At 36.3% G+C, this 27,465-nt stretch overlaps 1 protein-coding gene across 3 annotated transcripts; it reads right to left on the bottom strand.

Annotated features, from left to right (window-relative positions):
* Positions 1 to 5,916: 5,916 nt before the first annotated feature.
* Positions 5,917 to 25,682, bottom strand: LOC123685087 (leucine-rich repeat-containing protein 24-like). 3 transcript variants are annotated; one of them, XM_045624669.1, is made up of 2 exons: positions 25,581 to 25,682; positions 5,917 to 8,133 (listed from the first exon to the last, which is right to left on the bottom strand). In XM_045624669.1, exon 2 carries the CDS (start codon positions 8,087 to 8,089, stop codon positions 6,068 to 6,070), a length of 2,022 nt encoding a protein of 673 aa, XP_045480625.1. In that variant the 5' UTR covers positions 8,090 to 8,133; positions 25,581 to 25,682; the 3' UTR covers positions 5,917 to 6,067. The 3 variants fall into 3 exon arrangements, with proteins under 3 accessions (XP_045480625.1, XP_045480627.1, XP_045480626.1); XM_045624671.1 differs by lacking the exon at positions 25,581 to 25,682 and adding an exon at positions 25,201 to 25,224; XM_045624670.1 differs by lacking the exon at positions 25,581 to 25,682 and adding an exon at positions 16,063 to 16,319.
* Positions 25,683 to 27,465: the final 1,783 nt, after the last annotated feature.

The following is a 27,465-nucleotide window of genomic DNA, read 5'->3' as shown; positions in this document are numbered from 1 at the left end:
CATAGAAACTCCTGTGGAAGTTCAAGTGGCCCTGTTTCACGCACTGATAGGTATGAATATTCTCTGTTGTTTTAGGATTTTTTTTTTTTGATTTATGACGACTTGGATATTACTCTTTTTGGAGGAGTTTGAACTGGAAATACCTTGGAACTTTTTCGAAAAGCCAATACGAAAAATTAGTCAGAGTCAGTTTTATTTCAAGTGAAAGAATTTATGAACAATGTGAAATTGTTTCGTATCCAAAAAATATTATTATTTTATTGAATAGTCGGTTCTAATACAATGAGAAGCCTTTGTTGTTTTTATTTTTAGTTTACCTGACGTTTCGCCCGATATGTTGACTTCTTCAGAGCCTGAAATATACATAAATTTAAATTAGTTATATGTATCGGGTGTTTTTGAGGTATATAACTTTAAGTTGTCATTACTGTTCAAGATGGCGACCGATTTAACAGCTGTCAAGTGATTTATTCTCAGTTTGGTTTGGCAATTCATCGTGAATAGACTCACGCCTGAACAACGCTTGCAAATAGTGCAATTTCATTTCGAAAATAATGGTTTTGTGCGAAATACGTATCGCTCACTACGTCCATCAGCGATGAAGCGCACTTCTGGTTGAATGGCTACGTCAACAAACAAAACTGCCGCATTTGGAGTGATGCTAATCCTCAAGTGTATGTCGAAACACCGTTACATCCAGAAAAACTGACTGTTTGGTGCGCTTTATGGGCTGGTGGAATCATTGGTCCGTACTTCTTCAAAAATGATGATGGCCAGTACGTTACAGTCAATGGTGATCGGTATAGAGCCATGATTACTAACTTTTTCATTCCTGAATTGAACAATCATGATGTCCAGGAGCTGTGGTTCCAACAAGACGGCGCAACATGTCACACAGCTCGTGCCACAATCGATTTATTGAAAGACACGTTTGGTGACCGCCTAATTTCACGTTTTGGACCTGTGATTTGGCCTCCATGATCTTGTGATTTAACACCGCTAGACTACTTTCTGTGGGGCTATGTGAAGTCATTGGTCTATGCGGATAAGCCACAAACCCTTGACCATTTGGAAGACAACATTCGCCGTCTTATTGCCGATATACGGCCACAAATGTTGGAAAAAGTCATCGAAAATTGGACGTCCAGATTGGACTACATCCGAGCCAGCCGTGGCGGTCATATGCCAGAAATCATATTTAAAATGTAATTCCACAAGATTATCTTGCGGATAAATAAAATTCATGTCAATCGAATAATCCATCGTTGTTCTATTGCAATTTAAAGTTCTATAGCTCTAAAAGAAACACCCTTTAAAATACCCGAACAGAAGGCTCATTCTAACACTCGTTCTTTCAGAGCTAAAAAAAGAGGACTGTCCTCTTTAAAAAAATCTCCGGAAATTTCTGATATATCTATGCCGAATCTGAGGAAAATGTTATCGAATAGAAAAATTGGTGGCTGAAATGCATGAACTAAATATAGGAATTCAGAGCGACCCAATTTTTCTTAATCAATCAATATCCCCAATTCGTCCAATTCAGTTGAAGGTGCCCAATATTCAACTTTTCCCAAATTTTAAGAATTGATTGGAGTAGATCCCATTCTGTAGCGAAAAGCTATGATTAAATCGTTAACGAAGCTAATTACTGGCTTTGAAATAACAAATAAGTTTCAAACTTCCTCAATCAATATAGAATAGGAACAGCATTTTGTTCGAAGTGCCGAATCCCAAGATTCTAGAGTTGTGATGGTAATTTCGTTAAACTTATAAACACTGCAGAAGTTTGTTCATTTGGCTTCGGAATAACTAATATAGAAGTCAAGTCCAGTTACTCTTTATGAAAAGGATTATCATAAACTCAAGTTGGATTTGGATTTAATTTTCGTTTTTCGTCTTCTACTATTTCATAGTTCTTGAGATTCAATATTGTAATTTTATCTAGACGAGAATTCTGGTTATACGATCCTCCTGAAATTCAGCATGATCATTGTAGTGATTATTTTACATATACACATTCAATTTTGACCTAGTCTGTTGTTAAATAATTTGTTTTTTTCCATATTTTGCTTGAGTTTCTTATGTTTCTGATGACTAGAGGAACATGGCATTTTGCATAAAACTTGAAATTTACAAATATAATAATACTAAAATGGCCTATTGAAGGTCAGCAGTTTCATTTTTTTAAATATTTCCAGAAATAGAGATACGATTAAGTATTTGGTTATAAATTAACGGCTTGAAAGCTCTTGCAAAAAGGTATTACTCAACAGAAGAAAACGCATACAATAAAGTTTCAATCATGTTTATTGATTTCTCAATAGCAAAAAAGTATGTTCAGAAACAACTGTAAATACACTTGTCAGTTCATTGTCTGTAGGTTTTCTAATTGTCGTGTTTTGTTGCTCTAAAATTATACCAAATTGGTACTAGTACTCTCGTTGAGGACGAAATTGATTTTGAATTCAAATTATTCATCAATGAGTTGGGTCCAATCATCGATTTCCAATCTCTCTTTAGTTTCCAATATCTAGTCAAAATTGAAAATTGCAGAAATGGAAACAAACGGAAATAATTGAAGTTATATCTACGTTTCAATATAATCAAGCTATTGCTTTCGTTAACTGGTCATCAGATCAAACACGTGATAGTAGGAAGCGGAAGTGATATTGTAGATACACCGAGATACACTAATTAAAGATTCTTCAAATGTTTCGTTCATCAACATCAAATAGATGAATATTGTTTTAATTGATTGATTAAAGCTTTCGAATGACTGACCCTATATTTCTAATTAGAGAGTATCCAATATCAAACGTTAGTGCTTTTTTCATTTCTATTTTTACTGTACCTGCTACGAAAAATAGTGTGAATTTCATAGCTCACTGAATTTCAAAACCATGTATCATTCATACCGTGAGAATGGTATATTATTTCATATGGAGAAGTAGTGTCACATTTCATGAGCCTGTGTTAGGTGAGCAATTAAAGTCAGTTCTTCATCTTTGACATAGCAACACTTTTTCCTCCGGTGTTGAAAAAGTAAAACTTTTTGATGATCTTGTCATTCAAAATGGACATTGTCACACGGCACTTTGCCCACACCACGCTTGATAGACCAATGAAATTGAAATTTTGAAAAGTAGTTCCTATGGAAACGCGAGAAATGCATGGGTACTGTCAACTTGCATTATTAAATTTGTTAAGTTGTAGGAAAATGATAGTGTGCAACATGATAAAGAGTCTTTTTTCTCACTTCCCTACTCGTAAGAAAAGTTGAACTTTCCGCATAATATACTATTTCGATATTCTTCTTGCATTATCTGATGATTCTATGGTGGCGAAATTTTACAAGAAGCTTGAAATTCAAGCTTTGCGCACAATTTCTATTGATAGTGTTGTCAAAACCATTGAAAAATCGAACAGAATATTGAAATTTAAATGACGAAAGCAATGAAATGTCAAGAGCTTTCGAGTCCTTGTTCATTCATGCACCAATTATGTGGCCTTCAGCAGCGTAAGATACGCATAAAAGCATTTGTTCAATTTTTTAGTTGATGAACATACATCCTTTCAAATATCACTCTGAAAATAAATGAAGTATTCTCATATTATTCTTCTCTCTTTCATCATCTCCCAAAGCTTCATAAAATTATCAAACGAATTGCTTGGTAATTTAATATCTGTGTCAACACAAAATGACAACAATTTCAAGTAGTGAAGATGTTAAACGGAACCGCTATAGCCAACAAATGTAGCAACGAAAATATTGACAATTGAATATGAAAAACACTCGTTTGAAGAATTCTCAGCTTTTTGAATTCACTCATTAAGAATTCTCTTTTCAAGACGTCTTAGCAGTAATAAACAGAAATGCCCGACGGGAAAGATTTTCTCCACCTTGTTAAATTCATGCCTTCGCGCGAGAAAAGTAATTTTCTTTTTGTGTGATTCCTTCCCTTCAAGGAATTTCCATTCAAAGTTGAAAGAATTTGAGCTAATCCATTCATAAAAAATATAGTAGGTGCTTATTCTTTACTTTTGTAGTATAAGAAAGTATTGGAATAATATAGAAATCACTGACATGAAGTCAATCGCATGTTCATTTATTCGACACTTGTGCCTTAGGAGACCACATTATTTTCGTATATAGCTTTTTTATTCTGAGTTCCTGGTCACTCAGTAATTTTTTGTTACAATCTCATTGCCTATGAAAATTTAATAATCGCATACTTCCCTTTTGTAAATAAATATTATAGTACCAAAGAAGATGTTGATATATCAGAATACCCTGAATTATGTGATTTTTTTGGGTAGGTATCTAAGAATTTTGAACTTACCTAGGCTAGGTATTTTTAAGTAGGCACTACAAAAGTACTCGAATCTCCTCTAAAATGTTATATGCTGAAGTGAAAACCATTTTTTCATTAGTTTATGTTCATTATAATGAAAAAAACCACTTGTCATTGAAAAACTTTATTTTTGCTACACATTTCTTTACAGTTCATTTTTGATCCAATCTGTACAACTAGATTTATTGATTTATCCATGATTCAAATAATATGTCATATTTGACCTAAATACTAACAGCAACGGCAATATTCTGTCACTTATCACATGTAGGAATATCGAAATTGCTGAAAATTTTTCACAATAATTTCAGAATTTCATTGGGTATAAATGCAGACTTCAACTACACCTCTACAAATATGTTCAATATATTTACATGATTTAATTTTGATATCTACAGAAGTTTTCAATACTCAATATTGAAATATAGTTTTTGATCAGCGATGAATTTTGGAACGAAAGTAGTTTTAATTATTATGTTTTTTTTATGTCCTACACTGAAGAACCTTCGTCAGTTCATTTAGCATTCAAATATCAAAATCAAAAATATCATAAAAAACCAATATCACAGACTACTTGGAAAAGTATTAATTGTATGAAAATAGTTTAGAGTATGAAAAACTGTCTATATTTGATGGTTTTAGAAATAATATACGATAGGAGAATCTGATTCAATGATTTCTGGTTTACTTATTCTCATCATTCATATGTACCTGATTCCAAAATTCCACTGCACGCTGCTCAAAAAATTCAATGTTGTCAGGGCTTAAATTAATTGGACTGAAGGAATTACCAACTGAACTTGGAAAGATAATAATAGCAATCAACATGAATATTTCAACAGAATGTAGAGTGGACAGAATTCCACAATCAAGATCCGAAATTTCTTCTCTATAGGTTAAAGGCTCAGAACATTTTGATTTTAGTTATGGGAATTTTATTGCAGCTAAATTGTATTATCTATACATTTTTCGAATAGTTTACCATGACTTATATCGATTATACGATAAACTTATTGAAGTTTTACCACTTCATAACTAACTCCATTTACAAGTTTATATAAGGCACAGATATCTATTAAGAACAACATGAGTTATAAACTAAGAATAATAAATATAAATAGAGGGAGCATATGTCATTTTCAGTGAGCAAATTTTGTCCCCAACATGAACTATTCGCGAGTTTATCCACAAAGAACGCATTTTTAAGTCCCATAGTGAATCAACGTTTTATATTAACTCAAAATATAATGAAATAAATTCCTTAATATATCAGGAATTCAGAAAACAAACTTCAAGCGCGCCAAACGACATGAAACAACCGATGACACTAGGAGAGCAAAAATTGCCAAACCTTGGATTTCAGTAGGTAGATACAGAAAATAATAAATAGCGGATTCCAAATATTCAAATTTGAATATTCAATCGGGAATCATTCAAATCAATATATTATACATTCATAACAATATAGTATAATTGTGGATTCTAAAATATATCAAAATCCAACAACGTAATCTAATCATGTTGTGAACATGTCAAAATTACGTATACTCCATATATCTATGTCTATTACTCTATGGTTGACAACTACAACTCTCACTCAAAAATTCATATTCGAATTCGAATCAAAAACATTATTAAAAAGTTGAAGATACTCATTAAAGCTTCCACAAGTAGAATATCAATACACTACATCACATGTAAATCTTTAAGGGGACCTAACATTTAACATCAGATACATCTCTGGCTTCACTATCATCCAACACTTGTATTTCTTCTTCAATTCGGTCAGCTCCATCGGCTTGGCGCTGAACCTCTTCAGTCTGAGCACTAACACACTTCATCAAGACGTTCTCCTGGACTTCGACAAAGTTGGCTGGCAAACATGGCGGCCACCTTATCGGCGTACAGCACGTCTCTATCGTAGAAGGCTGAAAATAGGGCAGACTCCGGACAGGATAACCGTCTGCGGTATACCTAAGATTCCCGTACGGTTCCAAATGGCCCGGCTGAGCGATGAACTCGGCCTCCAACGAATACCTGCAAACTAGGCCGGGTTTCTCCCTCTTGTACGGAAGGGTTTTATAGCAATTTACATTTAATTGCTCAACCGAAGCATCCCCGACTAGATTGATTGGATTCAGCGGGCTCAAGCCGAAGTCGTTCCTTCGGAAATCCGTCCTACAATTGGGCATACGACTCTTAGAGATGGACGATTGCCAGGTCTGCGATACACCGTCAGTGCCGTTGATGAGATCCGGGTTCTGTTCCGCATTATAGCGTTTCAAGGATGAGGGACTCCTTGCCTGATTAGACGTCGAAATCGGAGACGCGGAATGCAGAACGTCGCTTTTCAACTGGGAGTTACACAACTCCATTTCTTCCTCGTAATGGCACGCCAACTTTGAGCCGCCTTTCAAACTTTCCGGATAATCATCTATGCTATCCTGCAGCAAACTGTCTTTCGTCGAATTGCTCAGGGTCACCTTGGAATCGTTCCTCTTCTTCCTCATCTTATTCCTCTGGCAAGTCACTACGGAAACACAGAAAACTCCTAGCAACAACACACCAGTTACAACCGCTGTAGACATCAAAATCAAAACTATATCCAGCTGTGGTTCCATTCGTACATCCCTGTGCACTCTCTTCAAAACCACCCTAATGGTGAAATTGGCCTGGCCAAGTCCTGCATGATTTTCCGCTGCACAAACAAAAGTCCCATTGTCCTCCTCATTTGTGTTAAATATGAACAACTCACTGCGTTTGTTCTCGGACCCTTCTTCAATGAAGTACATCAGATGGACACCAGGGGCAACCATCGTGTCATTCTGTATTATTTGTCCTTTGAACCACCAAGACACTTTAGCTTCAGGCGTTGCCTTGGTGTGACAAACCAGAGATATGTTGCGACCTTCGCTAACCTCCAAGTAGAAAGTTGTTGGTGATATTTCTGGAAGACAGGCCAGTTCAGTTGAAGCTACCGTTTTGAGGTTTTGTTTAGCGAGTCTCTGTGGTGCAGTGCATACAGGGGAAGCTGGAGTCGGTGTGTTCGTGTCTTTCACGTATTTTTGGAACTCCACCAAGTGACAGTCGCAAGTCCAAGGGTTATCCTGGAACTGCACTCCTTTCAAGGTGTTAGGAAAGTATTTTAGACCTTTGAGAGTTGTTAGTTGGTTCTCGTTCAAATGTAGCCATTCCAGGCTGTATAGACCTTGAAACGCACCCTCCTGAATATCGGATAGTAGACATCGTGACAGCTCGAGGGTGTGTAGGTGAGTTAAATGACCGAAAGCTGCTCTGGGAACCACCTTTATAGGATTCGAGCTCAGAGTTAGTCTCATTAACGATGGGCAGTCTTTGAAGCTTCCTGAGGGAATTGCTTCAAGCAAATTCCCGGATAGATCTAATTCCACTAGGTTTATCAAGCCCTTGAATGTGCCATCGCTTATGCTCGTAATGCGACAACGTGCTAGATGAATTTTCTGCAAATTAGGTATACCCAAATCCCAGAATATCCTTGGCTGCAGTGACTGGAGATTGTTGCCTGGAAATTCGAGTACTTGAGTTGCTGGTTCCATGCCTTCGGGTATAATACGGAGATCTTTGTCTATGCATTCAACCGTTTGCTTGCCGTATTTCCACTTGCATATGCAGGGATTGGGGCAACTGGCTGCCAATTTGATTAGGAACAGGAGCGATATAGCGAGGACGGCGTGGTTGGTTGTTGCTCTGCATTTCATTTCCTTGGCTTGTTTATTGCAACTCTAGTCGGCGGATCACTCATCTGAAACAAATATGTGGAATTAGTGTCATCAAAGTTTATTCAACATATGATGTATAACTAGAGGTCTGTGTTTTCTCTATTTCAGTATCGTAATAAATTCATTACAGTACTGAAAACAGTGCTGTAATGAACTAATTAGAGCATTGTTTGTAGTTATATTTTTCGTTTTATGGTTGTCAATATAGACTATCCTATCAAATTTCGATATACGGCAATTGTCGATGTAATATAATTTGGATGAAGTGAAATGATTTGAAACATTATTCGTAATTTCTCTTGATTCTGGTGGTGTTGAATCGATTTCGTCAGATATACCTCACTTATTTATTATATATTTGTAGGGAATTTATCGATTTCCTCGAAAATATTCGAGTTAAGTTAAATTTCGAACCAAAATTCTAAAAACAGAAGAACTCGGTGTAAAAACTTCAAATGATCAAAGCCACACCCATTAGGGGTCCATAGAAAGGCTCTACTAACGGTCGAATGAAAACGGCCTGAGTGCCCATAAAAATCGGCATTTCACTGCGAATAATACAATTTAGTTCAGTCCAGTCTACAACTACAACATATGTTCAACACTTGCACCGACAAGGGAAAGAGTAAAGATTTTCACATCTGTTCCCGAGACGGCGCAAAGTACCTGCGACCGAGACGCAACGACCCAAGTGTTGTTGAATTTTTCATTGAATTTCAACAATATTTCACAAAACTTTATTGAAATGGAAAAATTATCGTCTAATACTCGTTACAGAAGGCAATTCCAACACGTATGCGTTCGAAAACTCGCTCCAACGTCGCTCGTTTTCGAATTTCGCATTCGTGTTGGAATAGGAGTTCATTCTGCAACTTGTTTCAGAATATACTATTCTCTAATTCTGTGGTTATTCCGTTCATTCTTCCACATCTTGTAGAACAAAATCGTGCGAGAATATATCAGAAACGCACAGTTTTCATGGTTATATTTTATTATTCTATGTTGGTACTCCGAACTTTCCGCCACGGCTTTATCTGCCAATTCATCAATTTGCCTTAAAGAAAGCAGTTCTGCCAACCAACATTTTTCAATGCAAAAATCACTAAATTATATTTATGGAAATATTTCATTAATTTCAATGAAAATGCAATGAATTAGAGAAAATAATGTATAATACTCGTACAGAAGGCTCATTCTATCACTCGTTCATTCCAAAACTCGACACTTCGTGGCTCGTTTTTGAATTTTGAACTCGTGGAAGAATATCAATGCCTTCTGCACTTGTATTATAAATAACTATTATGTATTAGGCTGATATGAGTGAAACAAATCGATGTGATTTCCTGGGAGTTCAGTATACATCGATTACGATAGCTATTCGTAGTAAACATGTCATTGTTCCGATTCGTATGACCGTAATTGGATCCAGTTAAAGCCTAATTCCAATAATATTCCATACCTCATAGAGTATCGGGATTTCGTTGAATATTTTCCAAAAGGATTATTATAAGTATTGTGAAATAGGGCTATTGTTTCGATCAAATCCCACGAACTACTGATACGAAATATGAAGCGACATGAAATATAGGCTCTTGATGATTAGAATCCGATCGAATGAAATCTGAGTTGCTAGTTGATAATTGTAGAATAATATCGAATATTTCCCACCTGTCAAAAATCATATGTATATGGAGAACAATTATCGAAAATTACAGCGATAATTGCATTGTAGGAAGCGAAACAGCACTGCGATAATTGTTCTGTTCATAGATGCATAGTTTCTATGCATCTTACACAATTCAAATCTATGGCAATTCCATTCTAAATCAGTTTGACAAGTATTGTAACAGTTTATTCGGGAAATATTTCCCCGAATTACACTCGTGCATCAAAATGACCGGATAATTTCGCATTCCAGCGTGTTTTCTTTAAAAAACTGCATTCGGTCATTTTCATTTTTGGAGAAAGAGCTCGACACCGAAGGTGGAGGGCAGTTTTACTCATGCAGTTTTTATGACAACACGCTGTCATGCAAAATTATCGGTAATTTTGATGCACTTGTGCAATTACTTACGAAAATACAAATATATAGTGAGGATATCTTCCTTGCACTAGAGGCATATTTAGCATAAAATGGATGATCCAAATAGCATGAAGATGAAAAATTTTCCTGATCTCATTTCGTCGAAAGATATGAAAGTTTTACCGAAGAGGTTGTTATCGCTGTGTGAATTGCATCCTTGGAAATACCTTACTTCACATTAGCGCTTTCGTCAGGCTCAGAAGAATTCCTAAATGAAATGTTGAAATGGTTCATTTCAAAATTTCTGGAAACATATTTCAAAACAGTCAACACTCTTATTGAATAGGAATCAAGGAATTTCAAGTAGTCTTCTCCCGAAAGATTTTTATTGTCATACGTAGTGTACTACCCCTGCAGTATCTTCATTTTGTGGTGTTGTACCTGAAAACTTTCGTACAGCTATTCTCACATATTGTCAGTTGTTGTCTTGATTAATATCGTAAAGAGTAGTTTCTCAAATTATTTTTCACCTAATCGTATTTCATTCAACGAATTCTGCTTTTCTTTTCTTCAAAACACCGCCAAATACTGTCATTGTAGATAATCAAATTATCGGTGCGATATTTTTCAAACTGCACTCCTACCAGAATTCATTCGAATTTATGGTGAAAGGAGAAATTGTTTCTCCATGTCTCATTTTTTATTGAGAGAGAAAAAGTTTATCGCCACATCAATTTTCTGTTATCATAGTCCCTCGAGATATAACCAGAATATTGAGGTTATTGTGAGGTCAGGATATTTCGATATATCTTTCCGTATTCATTCAATTCTAAGCTCATACCTACATTCGCAACAATATTCGAAGTGTTTTTGTTATTTACCTATAAAAGCAACGAATTCTTTGGATCATCTATTGCATATACGTTCTATGAAACATTTATGAAACATGTATTTTCAGGAAAAATATAAAATATACTGACTGACAAAGAAACTGCAACACTCAGAAGGAGCTGTTTAAATTTTGAATTTTTTTGCTGAAACGTAGATAGTGAAGAAAAATCGAAAGTTTATCAATTTTTTTTTCAATAAAGTTAATAATGTGTTTTTCCACTTCGATTATCTATACACTACCCAACACGTCTCGTCATCGATGCAATAAGATGATCTATTTTGAATACGTGAATTTTGAAAACTCTTGCATAACTGTACATCAGGACTTCAGTAGGGTAAAGCAATTAACACTCATAATTGGAATATCTCTCAGTCGACCTATTTCAGCCAGATATCTAACCTTAACGACGCTAGTTCCAATCGAGTATCTAGGATTACAGTGACAGAAACCTATGGCAGAACTTGCACAATTTTCCCCCACCAAATCTAATCCAGGTAATCTAAGTTTGCAGAGAAGCTATTCGCATTCTAGGTCGACGTCTTCCTGGCAAATAATAGTCTATCAAAGAACAAATATCTAGCCGACTGTAACGTTATAACTTGAAGATGTGACAAGCAATAAATTATCTGGGTTGAGCGCGAAAAGTATAGAACAAATTCCAAAGGTCGGACAGCTGCATTTGACGTTGATTTGATTAAATTTTCATAAATCAGAGGAGGTGAACGAAAGGTTCATTCGTGGAAGTGAAGTCTAGTAGACTTTCGAGCTGAACGAATGCTGAAATATTAGGAAGTAATAATGAAAAATGTATTTGGAGTTTATCCAAATTTTCTATTAACAGGGTATACGCCAATTACCGGTAATTGTTTGCTGTCTACTTTGGAAGTAATAAGATGGAAATTTATTAAGAGTTTGATGCACAAATTTGAAGATTGCTTTCTTTAGAAAAATGGAAATGAGGTGTGAAGAGTTAAAATGCTGCTAATGAATATAACTTCCTCTTGTTTCTCTATTGGAATTGGGATTCATGGCTTGATTTTCAAGCTACTTGTCTTGAGCTGAACTTGATTTCAAGTCAAGTAGTAGTTTTTCAATCTCAAGTCAAGTATTTATTTATCAAGTACTTGAATCATATCAAGCTACTTGATTTTTAGCAGTTTTATTGTGTACCTAGTGTCACATCAATAAAAAATGATTAAATGAGGGGGAACCTTGCAAAAAACACTTTTATTCATCAAACTTATTGAGTAAAAGAACCGAAAATATCAACTTTTCGAAAAAGAAACATAAATTAAATCACTATAAATCATAACACAATGAAGAATAATAAAAAAATAAAGTTTCTCAATATGAAAAACCGTCAGGCTTTTTTTAATTTCATAATTTTTCATCCAGGATCTATAAGACACATAATCTTACAGATTTGTCGGCTTACCTATTGCGGGTTTCTGTAACTGTAAGAGCAGCTCTGGACAATTGTCTTTCAACAGAAGCTAAAGATGCTGAGGTTGATAAAAAATTCTTGGCCATTTTAGCCAAAATTGGAAAAATATTTTTGAAACTACCAAAATCTACTGATAGATTTCATAGAAATGTGAGAAAACTACTAATAAACACACACTGGCGAATGCTTAAGTTTCTCGGCGCTCGAGGAATCGCCTTATTCAGTCTAAGCACACACGAGATTGCAGAAAGATATGCCGTGTGACGCGTGCATTTCAAGCTCAAGTAATATCAAGTAGCTTGATATCAAGTCAAGCAATAAATATCTAAAATCAAGTCAAGTCAAGCTGAAGTATGTAATTTTTTACGAGCTTGATTTTCAACTCAAGTAGTTGATCAAAATGTAGCTTGAATATCAAGTCCAGCCGTGATTCCCTATTTTCGAGATAAATGATACGTTCATACTCAAAACGCACTTTGTATAACCCCAAAGTTCATCAAGATCTGACAATCAGGGCGCAAAATATTGGGTTCCTGGGTATCTCACGTTTGCGTATGAGTAAAATGGTACTTTACATCTAAAGAGTTGAAATTTCAAAGAAATCTAAATATGCAATACCAATTTTATTGAGATACATATGGAAATACATGCTCTAGGCCCAAACTGAATGACCATACCAGATTCCATCAAAATCGGATCGTGATTAAGGCTATTACACACTACCTTTGCCAATTGCTCTTCTGGAGAGCACTTATCTATATAAGTATATATGTAGGATCCAGTCATTGTTCCCTGTAAATAATTGACATGGTCAACAGGATGCTTGAAGACCTATTAGTTTCTTCAAGTGTCGAGGGCATGACGGTTTCAATGAATTTACAGGGAACGAATGGCTCTTGTATATAACATAGAAAGGAAGTGTTAATTCTTCGGGGTGTCGAAGATGTGTGATGTCAGTTGTAAATCTTAAGATATTTACTGGGGGTTGGGTACCGGATGTCACATCTGCGTATCGAGTGCCAGCCCTTCGAGAATATTCGATTTCCAGGAATCCACGAAGAGCTTTGTAGGCGGAACGGCAAAACTCTTATTGGACTAGGGGTTGGTACTTGGTACTTCTCCCCGATATCGGAGTGGTGCTAAGGGTGTGGGCAAGCCGGAAGAAGGGAAGTCGATAGCCAGGGAAGGACAGTAAGTTCCAGCCGGTAGACAGTTCAAGTTAAGTCCAAGTCGAGTCAAGAGTAAGTTCGGTCCGTCAACTTAAGACGTACGACGTAAAGACGGTGCGCGGACTAGAATAAGACGAGTCGCGAATGAGTTAAAGACGAGACGAACGAAACTAGAATAAAAGACGAAGACGTGATATTCAAAGACGTTTCGAGTAATTAACACTCTAATTAAAGACGAAATTCAGTACCGTAGTGAGAAACTTGTAATTAAGACGTATTTAATATCTATTCAATACTGAGTTTGTACTGTATAAGTGTGCCTTTGTAAATAGATGTAAATAACTCAAAAGAGTTTAATCATTACTTAACCCGAACAAAGTCACGGAAAAGAAGTGAAAAGGCCAGGTAATCGAATCATACCTCTAGACGATCGATTAACCAAGCCTACATATATGTGGTCACCAAGAGTAGAGTTAGATCATGAACGACGAGAGCTCAAAAGTTTCTGACTTTTTAGGCCTTCAACATTAATGAAGCAAGAACAATAATAGATATGTAGCAACTGTTTTATAATGAATTTCACGAAGACAACTATTGTAGTTACCGAGGAAAAGCTTTCATTAGGACTCAGCGAATCCTTTAATTCGATTCATTATATTAATGCAAACATATTTTGATCGAACGATTCCACATCCTAACATCAGACATAGTAAACCAACACTAACTATCAATCATTCTGAATACACACATTCCCTAAAGATAAATTTCACTCTGGTGTCACTAATAACTACAAAATTATTCTCGACACTAGAATGGTGGAATCGAATCTGTCATTTGAATTCCATCAATCCCATAATGGATTTCGTCTGCGAACTTCGATTCCAAATGTAATTAAATTTTCTGCCCCCAACATAATCATCTCTGGAAGTTAATTCTGCCGATATTGAATTCCTGATGAAACAGAAATCCAACGTGCTGGTATAGGATTTATTCAGTCCTGTGCGCTGATTCAGGATCCAGCGGTTGGATTTTAATGTTTATCCTTGGAACATCAGAGGTGGGATTCGACAACGCATCACTCAATAAGTCCTACGCCTGGCATTCAGATGACAAGGCCAGTGCCATAGGACTTTTTTTTACCTCGTTAGTAAAATGCTAACTAATAGGCCAAATGAAAAATCCCCGATCTACCATAGTAAAACACAATTTTTTTGCCAAATTCGATTTTAATATGCAACATAGTTGCCTTCAAGGGCGATACAGCGATTATAGCGATCTTCAAACTTTTCGATACCATTTTTGCAGTACGATTTGTCTTTCGCTACAAAATAGGCTTCAGTTTCGGCGACTACTTCTTCATTGGCGCTCCAGCGAGCATTCTTTTGAGGTCTGAGAACAGGAAAAAGTCGCTGGAGGCCAGATCTGGTGAATACGTTGGATGCAGAAGCAAATCGAAGCCCAATTCATGCAATTTTGTCATTGATTTCATTGATTTGTGACACGACGCATTGTGTTGATGAAACAGCTCCTTTTTTTTCAAATGGGGACGATTCTTAAGGATTTCATTCCTAAAACGATCCAATAACGCTATATAATAATCGATGTTGATGGTCTGGCCCTTTTGGAGGTAATCAATGAATATTATACCTCGCACATCCCACAGTACTGATGCCTTTGCCAGCTGACTGTTGTGTTTTTCCTCGTGTTGGATTCGGTTCATCGTGTGCAGTCCACTCAGCAGACTATCGATTGGACTCCGGAGTGAAATGATGGAGCCATGTTTCATCCATTGCCACATATCGACGCAAAAATGCAGGTTTCTTGCACTTAAACAGCTTCAAACACTGCTCAAAATCATTAACAAATTGTTGCTTTTGATCGATTGTGAGCTTGCGCGGCACCCATTTTGCACACAGCTTTCTCATGTACAAATATTCGTGAATGTTATGATGTACATGTTCAGATGCTATCTTCACAATATCTGCTATCTCAATCACCTTCACTTTAAGGTCATTCAAAATTATTTTGTGAACTTTTTTGATTTTTTCGTCGGTGACAGCCTCTTTTGGGCATCCACTGCGTTCGCCGTCTTCGGTGCTCATTTCACCACATTTAAACTCAGCATACCAATCAATGATGGTTGAATTTCCTTGTGCAGACCCCGGAAACTCTTCATCAAGCCAAGATTTTGCTTCAACTGTCTTTATTCCCTTCAAAAAGCAATATATATCAGCACACGCAATTTTTTTTTCCATCTTTTTTCAAATTACAAATGTGGACAGTACTTTGTATCATAAATGTATAACCAGTTTTTTACAATGAAGCTTTGAATTTCGGAAGAATTGTTCATCTATAAAATACACGATAACAATATCTCCTTTTATCAACTTCAGCGTCAATGAAGGAAGAAATACTCTAAATTACCTCTTCGACACCCGGTTATAAGTTTCATCATATTATTCGAGAGGAAACTTCAAAATCCTTTCAAACCCATTTTCGATTCCCCTTTACCAAATAGTCGTTTTTATCGCACAACTTTGGAGCCCTGCCCGTCAAGTTATATCAGTGACACTATTAATAACGGTTTTAAAGTTCCAGAGACATCGTGTCACTTCTATCGCTGCCACGAGTGAACGGGGCTTAACAATGAGAGTCTCGACGAGAGGATTACTGGGTTGCCGCAGTCTGGCTGAACTTGCAACCTGCAACAATGAAGCCATATGTGGGTCGAAGTTGGAATTCAATTTGTGGAGCAGTTACATTCTGATAAGTTGAGGTTATGATTGTTACTATTGTTGGAATGGAATAAACAACTTGGAGGTCTTTGAAAGGGAGGCGAAAGATCTCTCTCCGTGAAGGAATTCTATATAAATTCTAAGAATTTAGATCGAAATTTAGCGAGAAGTATGAAGCTCATAAATATATTCAGAGATGGCAGTCATTGTGAGGTGGAGAACAGAAAAGTGCAGTTATAATGGAAAATATGAGCTGTTAAACATCCATTCAGGCTCCACGAATATGTTTTAATGAAAATGAAAAAAGGGCTTCTCATTATTGGACGTTATTTTGGACACAGATTTCTAAGGTTGACATTATATATACAGGGTGTGCCACGGTCGATATAGTCACGTTTTCATTTATTAAGTACTTGAACCATGTCAAGCCACTTTATTTTTAGCAGTTTTATTGTGTAGTGTCACATCAATGAAAAAATGATGAAATGAGGAGAAACCTTGCAAAAAACACTTTTATTTATTAAACTTATTGTATGAAAGAACCGAAAATATCAACTTTTTTGAAATAGAAACATAAATCAAATCACTTTAAATCATAACAATATAAAAAATAATAAAAAAATAAAGTTTCTCAATATTGCGCAATCTCCAGGATTTGTTTGATTTCATAATTTTCCATCCAGGATCTAAGACACATGAGGCATCTTAGGCCCAGTTTCACCAAATGCTTTAATCTTGACTTAGCTCTTAAGTGAGGCCTTAGATCACGATTAATATAATGTAGCGTTTCACCACACTCCAAAGCGCCATTTAATCGACCAATCGCGATTTAGCACTAATCGGCCATTTTTGGAGGATTATAACCTTTCAAGTTGAGATTAATAATTATTTATCAGTATGGAACTCTTGTCTTTGTAATTATTTTTCCGGAAATTTCTAATTTTTGGGTCAATTTTATCAAAATATGACTATATGTATAGGCTCAATATGTCCCATTTAAAATACACGTAAACTTTGTTTTTGTGTTTTATGAAATTTATTGCAAAGAATAATTTATTGATATGTTTGATTGAAATATTATTTAAGAAGCAGTTAAACTTGTTAATAAAAATAAATAAGTTAATAAAATTACTTATATAGTTTTTTTCCAGAATGTGTGGTTTTGTGAAATGGGATAATTTCTTTTTAACTTCTGCAAGTTTCCGACATTTCGAAGCACATCACTCGACATTTTCGGCAAAAATTAACTTTGTTTTTTGTTTACAAGATGACAAATGTTTTGAAATGTTATGAGTTATGAATGAATGACACCTGACACCTAGCGCCAATGGTGGTCATCACTGATAATACGATACAGAATACTATATAACTCTTTGTTCACAACGTTGCCAAATGGTCTGACTATTTAATCGCGATTTGGTTAATCGCGATCATCTTCGGGCGGGTTGAAGCATGGTGAAACAGAAAACACTATTAAGCCTGCTTTAGTAACAAGCGGAGTTTAATCAATCTGGGATCAAGTGCTGTTTGGTGAAACTGGGCCTTATAGATTTGTCGTCTGACATACTGCAGGTTTTTATAACTGAAAGAGCAGCTCTGGAAAATTGTCTTTCAACAGGAGCTGAATATGCTGACGTTGATAAAATATCCTTGGCCATTTTGGCCAAGTTTGGAAAGATATTTCTGAAACTAGCAAAATCTACCAATATATTTCAAAGAAATGTGAGAAAACTACTGATAAAGTCACACTAGCGAATGCTTCAGTCTCTCGGCGATCGATGAATCCCCTTATGTAATCTAAGCGCGCACGAGTTTGCAGAAATATATGCCGTGCGACGCGTACATATCAAGCTGAAGTAAAATCAAGTAGCTTGATATCAAGTGATGCGATAAATATCTAAAATAAGTTGAGTCAAGCTCAAGTATGTGATTTTTCACGAGCTTGATTCTCAAGTTGAGTAGTTGGTTAAAATGTCAAGCTACTTGGCTTGATTGATCATGTTTCAAATAACAATAAAACAGTCCACAAAATGTTTTTGAGCGATCGTAAAATTGAGTTGCGTGTTATAGAGGTGTAGTTAAAGATATCGAAAGGCCTTTATTCACCACTTTACGTAAATATCTGTCCCTAAGAAAGCTTTGCTGGAAATGGCTACCGCACTTGACAACTTCTGATCTGAAGCAACAATGCATCGTCGACTTCGACTGGATTTTTTGCATCAATATATGAAAATGGATGAAATATGGATTCATCACTAGAGTCTATTGTCAAAGACGTCAGCTGAATGAAAACAGTTGGATGAAAGCCCTTCAAAGCGGACAAAATCTCAAACAGTAACTGGCAAGTTATGTCATCCGTGTTTCGAGCATGTAAAACTATCTCCAGTGGATAATAAATAACAGTATTGGATCGATTTAGAATAGAACTGAAGAAACAGGTCCGAAAATGCAAAAAAAAACTCTCATCAACCAAGACAAAGCTCATTTCTACAAATCGATTAAAACCATAGTCAAATTGAACGAATTGCTCAACTACCCAGCTTATTCTCCAGATCTAACTCCCACTGATTACTGGCTTTTTATAGACCTCAAAAAAAAATGCTACAGGTAAACAATTTGCCAGCAAAATCATTTCGCAAGTCGAATCAAATAATTCAAACCGTATTACGATCCCAGATTGATTGTCAGACGAAAACCCAGGATTTTGACAGCTATACCGTGGAATATTTCAAAAACCGATAACTTCAAGTGCAGCCCGATCGCACGATACGAGGGTATTACCTTGGGAATTTATTGATTAGAGCAGATGACTGCATGGAATTGACACAAGTGATAAATTATTAGACTTCGAACTATCGAAAACAAAGCCAAATAAACCTTGGGCATCTGATGTTGTGGAGGGAAACAACCAGCGGGGCGTATTTATCCTTTATGAAGTTGAAGCAATGCTAAGCCTTCAGATTATATACAACGCTATATATTCCCATGGAATTTAGAACGTTCAGTTCGATTCAATTAAATCTGAACGACAGGGGAAATTGAACAGTTGGTACCTTGATTTGTCAGACGTTATATCACAAGAGCTATGAATTTGATCGATTTAACTATCAAAACATGCAGAGCAGATTTGCTTGGGAAATGGTTGAACGCACAATAATTTAATAAAAACTGTGTGTCAATAATTTGAAATAACTGATTAATTAATAATTTCAATAGAACAGAATCAATCGAGATTAATCAAATTAAAAACAAGCAAACAAATATAATAAAAAATCCTTGCTCAGAAACCTATCAACGTATCATTATAAAATTGAGAACATATTGAAGGGTGTTTTTTTAGAGCTATAGAACTTCAAATTGCAATCAAACAACGATGGATTATTCGATTGACATGAATTTTATTTATCCACAAGATAATTCTGTGGCATTACATTTCAAATATGATTTCTGGCATATGACCGCCACGGCTGGCTTGGATGTAGTCCAATCTGGACGTCCAATTTTCGATGACTTTTTCCGCGAATGTTGTCTTCCAAATGGTCAAGGGATTGTGACTTATCCGCATAGACCAATGACTTTACATAGCCCCACAGAAAGTAGTCTAGCGGTGTTAAATCACAAGATCTTGGAGGTCAATGCACAGGTCCAAAACGTGAAATTTGGCGGTCACCAAACGTGTCTTTCAATATATCGATTGTGGCACGAGCTGTGTGACATGTTGCACCGTCTTGTTGGAACCACAGCTCTTTTTACATCATGGTTGTTCAATTCAGGAATGAAAAAATTAGTAATCATGGCTCTATACCGATCACCATTGACTGTAAGGTTCTAGCCATCATCGTTTTTGAAGAAGTACGGAGCAATGATTCCACCAGCCCATAAAGCGCACCAAACAGTCAGTTTTTCTGGATGTAACGGTGATTCGACATACACTTGGAGCTTCACTCCAAATGCGGCAGTTTTGTTTGTTGACGTAGCCATTCAACCAGAAGTGCGCTTCATCGCTAATGGACGTAGTGCGCGATACATATTTCGCACAGAACTATTATTTTCGAAATAAAATTGCACTATTTGCAAGCGTTGTTCAGGCGTGAGTCTATTCATGATGAATTGCCAAACCAAACTGAAAATAAATCACTTGACAGCTGTTAAATCGGTTGCCATCTTGAACAGTAATACCAACTTAAAGTTATATACCTCAAAAAAAAACACCCGTTACAATACGTCGATTACAATACGTCGATCCATATTATAACTCATTCATACCCTAGAATCATATTAGTCATAGTTTTGAGTAACGACTACCTATTTGAAATTTTTATTCGAATTTTGGAATAAATTAAACCGTGTTCGAATTCCGCCAGTGGATATTTCATTAAAATATTTCAACGTTGATAATATTATGATTTATTTAACGTATGGTGGTGACTTTCCTCGTTGATAGACGAAATAATTAACGAAAGTGTAAAATTTGCTTTATCAAATTTCAATTCTAATTTCTAATAGTCTAAACCTAGACCCAAACCCTCTACTATATTCGTCAAAACAATTAACTCAATTTGAAACATGACGTTATTGTATAGGTACGAAGAAGAAGTCTTGGAACTCTTATAAAAATAATGACACAATATTGCACAATAAATAATATTCTTCCCTGGTCATGATACACTCGATTTGTATAGGGTTAGGTTATCTACCAGACAAAAAATATAACTTAATCTATAAATTGAATTATCTGACAGTTTATCCGAAACACAATGTTTTATACATATCTTTTGGATAACTTATGAACAGCTTATCTGGGACTTAATCAGCAATATGAGAAACACACCTTTATTCTCATTATTTTTGGTCCTCTATTATATGGATCTTATCACGAAGATAAAAGCGACAGAAAATGAGCTATTACGAGCTGCAATGGATATGACAAACCCACAATCAAAACCAAACAAAACAACAAACCCTGAGACCCTTTCTCAGATTTCCTGAAGAGAAAGGTAAAAACGAAAAAGCCTTTCAACATTCAAATGAAGAGTTAAATAGACCAGTTCACTACAACCCTGTCGAAAATGTGATAAAGATGCCAATATATACCATGAAAGATCTAGAGACCAACGATGTAGGAACAAAAAATGTATAAAATCAATAGCAAAACGAATGAACTATCCTATGAAAGAGCTTGGAACCACGAATATTCGGTTTGGCCGTCGACGTGAAAGCATTGCTAGGTTATTCTATGAAATTCTGTGCTTGGGATTATCGTTATGAACCCATTTTTCGTCTCTTGTCACAATGAGATGCAGAAATCCCTTCCTTCTTTGCCATGCAAGCAGCTGTTCTCAAGCAAACAAACACCGTTCAACAAAATCCTTGTTTCTGAATCATTCTCATGACTTTCATGCGTTTTGAAATGGCTTGTTGCGTCGCTCTCAATGATCCTGCCAATTCTTGTTGCGTTGGACACGAGTCTGGATCAATTAATGCCTCCAATTCTGCATCTTCCAAAACCTACTTTCTTCCACCGCCATGCTGGTCTTCGACGTCAAAACCAAAAGGATAATAGGCAAATAGAGTCTCACACTGTTTCATCCTTCGTAAGGATGGTTCATTCATGAGTATTATACCTCCTCAACCAAAGAAAAAAATTACGTTGATGATATAAAGTGTGTTTTTTTTAGAGCTATAAAACTTTAAATTGCAATAAAACAACGATGGATTAATCGATTGACATGAATTTTATTTATCCGCAAGATAATCTTGTGGCATTACATTTTGAATATGATTTCTGGCATATGACCGCCACGGCTGGCTCGGATGTAGTCCAATCTGGACGTCCAATTTTCAATGACTTTTTCCAACATTTGTGGCCGTATATCGGCAATAACACGGCGAATGTTGTCTTCCAAATGGTCAAGGGTTTGTGGCTTATCCGCATAGACCAATGATATTACATAGCCCCACAGAAAGTAGTCTAGCGGTCCAAGATCTTGGAGGCCAATTCACAGGTCCAAAACGTGAAATTAGGCGATCACCAAACGTGTCTTTCAATAAATCGATTGTGGCACGAGCTCTGTGACATGTTGCGCCGTCTTGTTGGAACCACAGCTCCTGGACATCATGGTTGTTCAATTCAGGAATGAAAAAGTTAGTAATCATGGCTCTATACCAATCACCATTGATTGTAACGTTCTGGCCATCATCGTTTTTGAAGAAGTACGGACCAATGATTCCACCAGCCCATAAAGCGCATCAAACATTCAGTTTTTCTGGATGTAACGGTGTTTCGACATACACTTGAGAATTAGCTTCACTCCAAATGCGGCATTTTTGTTTGTCGACGTAGCCATCCAACCAGAAGTGCGATTCATCGCTAAACAAAATGAAATGGACGTAGTGCGCGATACGTATTCCACACAGAACCATTATTTTCGAAATAAAATTGCACTATTTGCAAGCGTTGTTCAGGCGTGAGTCTATTCATGATGAATTGCCAAACCAAACTAAGAATAAATCACTTGACAGCTGTTAAATCGAACGCCATCTCGAACAGTAATGCCAACTTAAAGTTATATACTTCGAAAAAAACACCCGTTATATAGTAGTCAACAGCATTATGACGAATTTCCTCAAAGCAACAAGCAGGATGACCGCACGATCAGACGTAGTAGACGAGTCGTCTTTGTCGCAGCACAAAAACTTCTCCTTTGTGCCGTACTGAACGACAAAGGGGCAATTTATGAGTTGCATTTCTAGTAACGGTTTTAATAAGCTTGTCAGAGGCACATGCTCGTGTCAGACCTTCTAATTTACTATGTTGCCCTTACCTACAACTCACGCTTCCCCTTGTTCACATACTCGGGCTTTTAGAATTGATGCTCTACAGCGATCCTCTCGGTCGGATACTGTGAGGTTATAAATGAGGGTACCTTTGGAAATGTAAAACAGGAAAAAGGCTTGTTCCGTCAGAGACGGATGTTTTTCGAAATCTCCTTCGGGATGGGAGAAAACACGGGGATCATATTCTGATTGGAATGTTCGATTTTCGAAAGAATGTAGCTAGCTGCCTGTAGTTTTTGATTATTTATCAGTGAAAAAGGTCACATGATGGGCATCAGAAATATTCCAGGAAGAAACCCCAAGGCAGTTACATTTCGTTTGTTCGCTTGAACTGGAAATTCTTATAGAGCAATAAATATAGATAGAGGGAGTACACGCAATTTTTACATGTCCCCAACATCGTTAGAATAAGTTGTCAGATTGTGATATTTTTTTGAGTTCACAATTCTACTATATCTGTAGGCTTGGTTAATCGATCGTCTAGAGGTATGATTCGATTACCTGGCCTTTCGTCTTTTCTCCGTGACTTTGTTGGATTTGTAATAAATAAACTCTTTTGAATTATTTACATCTATTTACAAAGCCACAATTATACAGTACAAACTAAGAAGATACTAATTACGTCTTAATTAACAAGTTTCTCGCTACGGTACTGAATTTCGTCTTTAACTCTCGTTTAATTGTTTACTCGAAACGTCTTCGTCGTACTTCAAGATTTCGGTCGTCTCGTCTTTAACTTGTTCGCGACTCGTCTTAATCTAGTCCGCGAACCGTCTTTTCGTCTTACGTCTTAAGTTGACCGACCGAACTTGTCTCGTCTTTGATTTGAGTTAAACTGTACCGTCTGTACACGTCTTTGGTTTAATCTTCACTGTTACCGTCTTCGGCTTAACTTGAACCGTGCTCTCTGTCGATTGGAACTACCCTGTCTCGGTTTGACCACACCCTTAGGGGAAAGTACCTACCATCTCCTAGTCCAATGAAATCTTTTGTCGTACCGCCCCCAAAGATCTTCGCGGTTCCTGGAATCGAATATTCTAGAAGAACTAGGGCCTGAGAAAAAGATGAAACACATGTGGCATAATCGTCTTGTTCCGAAACTTTTCCCAACCCCATAAATCCCTCAAGTTTTACCATCGACATATGACATTCTTCGACATCCCGAAGAATAGCACATCCTTTTTACATTATGTACAATACGTTCCCTGTAAATCTATTGAAACTGTCATGCCCTCGACATTAAAAGAAACTAATAGGTCTCCAACGCATCCGGTTGACCATCTCAATTATTTACAGGGAACAATAAACTGGATCCTACATATCCTTATGAATGTATATTATATTGAATGAAATATGTTTATTTGAGTGATTCTAGATTGAATATGCAAATATGAATATTTGGAATCCGATATTCTTCCTAATTGTCGAATTTTTAATAAGCAGGATATTTATTATTTTTTGTATCTACCTGCTGAAATCCAAGGTTTGGCAACTTTTGCTCTCCTAGTGTCATCGCTTGTTTCACGTCGTTTGGCACGCTTGAAGTTTATTTTCTGAATTTCTGATTTATTAAGGTATTTATTTTAATATATTTTGAGTTACTATGAAACGTTGATTCACTATGGGACATAAGAAGTGCGTTCTTTGTGAAGAAACTCGCGAATTGAGTGAAATATCGTATCACTGATATGTTTTCATTACCGCGCGCTTCATGTCAAATTCGATAATTCATCTTAGGGACAAAATTTACTTACTGAAAATGACGTATGCTCCCTATATCTATGTTTATTACTCTGAGGAAATTAAAGAGGCTGAAAGCAAGCGAATCTGACTGAAAATGGCGGGTTTTGAATTGAAACTGGCCGAAAACGAGCATTTTTACCAAAAATTGTGTTTAGTGATGAAGCTCATTTCTAGTTAAATGGTTCCTTCGTGAAGCAAAAATTGCTGTTTATGTAGCAAAGACATTCCTCAAGCGTTAATGGCTTACATCCACTTATATTGACTGTTTGGTGCGGTTTCTTATAGGCCCCCGGCATCATCGGTCCTTATTTCTTTCGAAATGAGGATCTGAGTCAATTGGACACTTCCTAGTTGTGATTTGACTCCGTTAGACTATTTTTGAAGGATCCGCTGAGAATGAGGGCGATTAACTTGAAACGATCGCTCAAAAGGGCAAAAACTGAAAAAAGAGTACATATAGGTACCATATGAACTCATGCTATTACCTTAATGAAATAGATGTCCTAATGAAACCTACATACTGAAAGGGTGTCTTTGATATCAAATCAAAAGTATACAGTACTCAGAGAATTTATTATTAGTATATGGTAGGTATATGTATATAAATCATGAAGAGATTTTTCTTACCAGCATAAAGCAACTTCTTCAGACTAAAGAACACAACTGAAGTCTGTATAAAACAAAACAATAACAAACCTATCATCGTTCCTATCCTCAAAGTAATAATTATCCATTTCATTCGATAACCCATTGGAAGAAATCGTCGCAAAATAGACAATAAGGTCAGGGGAGTTCGAAAATAATTACAATAAGCTTGATAATAATAACCTTCATATACGAATAATGAGTTTATCAAAAATTCTTCCAGCATTTTAGAATTCAACTTCAATTATCTGGGAGCGATAAGTAAAAACTCATTAAAATATTTGGAAAATATTGTTGCTCTCGAAATTATATTTTTGCAAATGAATGAATATCAGACTTCAACTTGAAGTGTTATATTTTTTATTGTATTGAATTTGCAGTTTAACTGTTGATTTGTTATCTACTACTCATATGTTACTCTATGTATGTAATACGTGATTCATTATTATGATACGGATGTCGGTTATTTACTCTATATGAGTATTGCAGATGATTCAATCTGACATTCGTCTGATTATTTCAGATATTCAAACTGGAGAATCTGGATCTGAAGAATCTGGAGAATAAGCGAAGCGCAATTCGTTTAATTTGATCATAGTTTTCATCGATTTGTGACAATGAGCGTTTCCAATACACGAAACTAGTTTTCATCCATTTTTCAAACAAGAACAATTGTAGCGTCACCTTCAATATCTCGATGTAGATTTTACTCTATGAGTACAGAAAAAAAAGAACGATTTCCTTGCCAATTCGTGCTAAATTTCAGATACGTGGGGAATAACCAAGACGTACCGCTTCAAGTATGTGAAGCATGGATCGTTACATGAAACTTCGCAATAAATTTCAATATATTCGAGGTAAACAACGGAGGTGTGAGGTTTTGGTCTGAGGAATTCAAATAGTCGGCATTGTCTGGTTAAAGTTGAATGTGCAACCAATGAGAAATGTATGTCTTTGCTGTACGAAGTATGACGTTTGGAATCATGATGATACACATATTGCAACTAACATCAATTGAAGCAAATTTTTGGCGCATTCGTGAAATTACTGGGACCGATTTGGACGTAATCTGGTAGTCTAGGAGAACAACTCATATCGCTATATATTGTTATACAGTGTGTTCCCAAATCGGAGGTACAAAGAAATATGAGAGATTCTTTGAATATTTTAAAAAAAGGCCCAAAAACAAGGGCTAGCTACTTTTGTTATTTGAAATAAAATTGGAAAAAAAAGAATTTCGTGTGCTGATAAAATATTGCTTTTTGAAGGCAAAAAATACAGTTGAAGCAAAATCTTGGCTTGATGAAGAGTTTCCGGGGTCTGCACCCGGAAAATCAACCACCATTGATTGGGATGCTAAGTTTGAACGGGATGAAATGAGCACCGAAGACGAACGCAGTGGACGACCAAAACAGGTTGTCACCAACGAAAAAATAAAAAAGTTCACAAAATAATTTTGAATGAACGTAAAGTGAAGTTGATCGAGATAGCAGACATTGTGCAGATATCATCTGAACGTGTACATCATATCATTCACGAATATTTGTACATGAGAAAGCTGTATGCAAAATGGGTGCCACGTGAGATCACAATCGATTCAAAGCACCAAAAAAAGATTCTGAGTAGTGTTTGAAGCTGTTTAAGTGCATTGAACCTGAATTTTTGCGTCGATATGTGACAATCGATGAAACATGGCTCTATCATTTCACTCCGGAGTCCAATCGACAGTCAGCTGAGTGGACTGCACACGATGAACCGAATCCAAAGCGAAGCAAACACAACAGTCGGCTGGCAAGTTTATGGCATCAGTATTCGGGATGCGAAGGTATAATATTCATTCATTACCTCCAAAGGGGTCAGACCATCA

The sequence above is a fragment of the Harmonia axyridis genome, chromosome 7 (assembly GCF_914767665.1).
Source record: "Harmonia axyridis chromosome 7, icHarAxyr1.1, whole genome shotgun sequence".
Lineage (NCBI taxonomy): Eukaryota > Metazoa > Arthropoda > Insecta > Coleoptera > Coccinellidae > Harmonia > Harmonia axyridis.
This window is presented reverse-complemented; position numbering and strand designations above follow the sequence as displayed.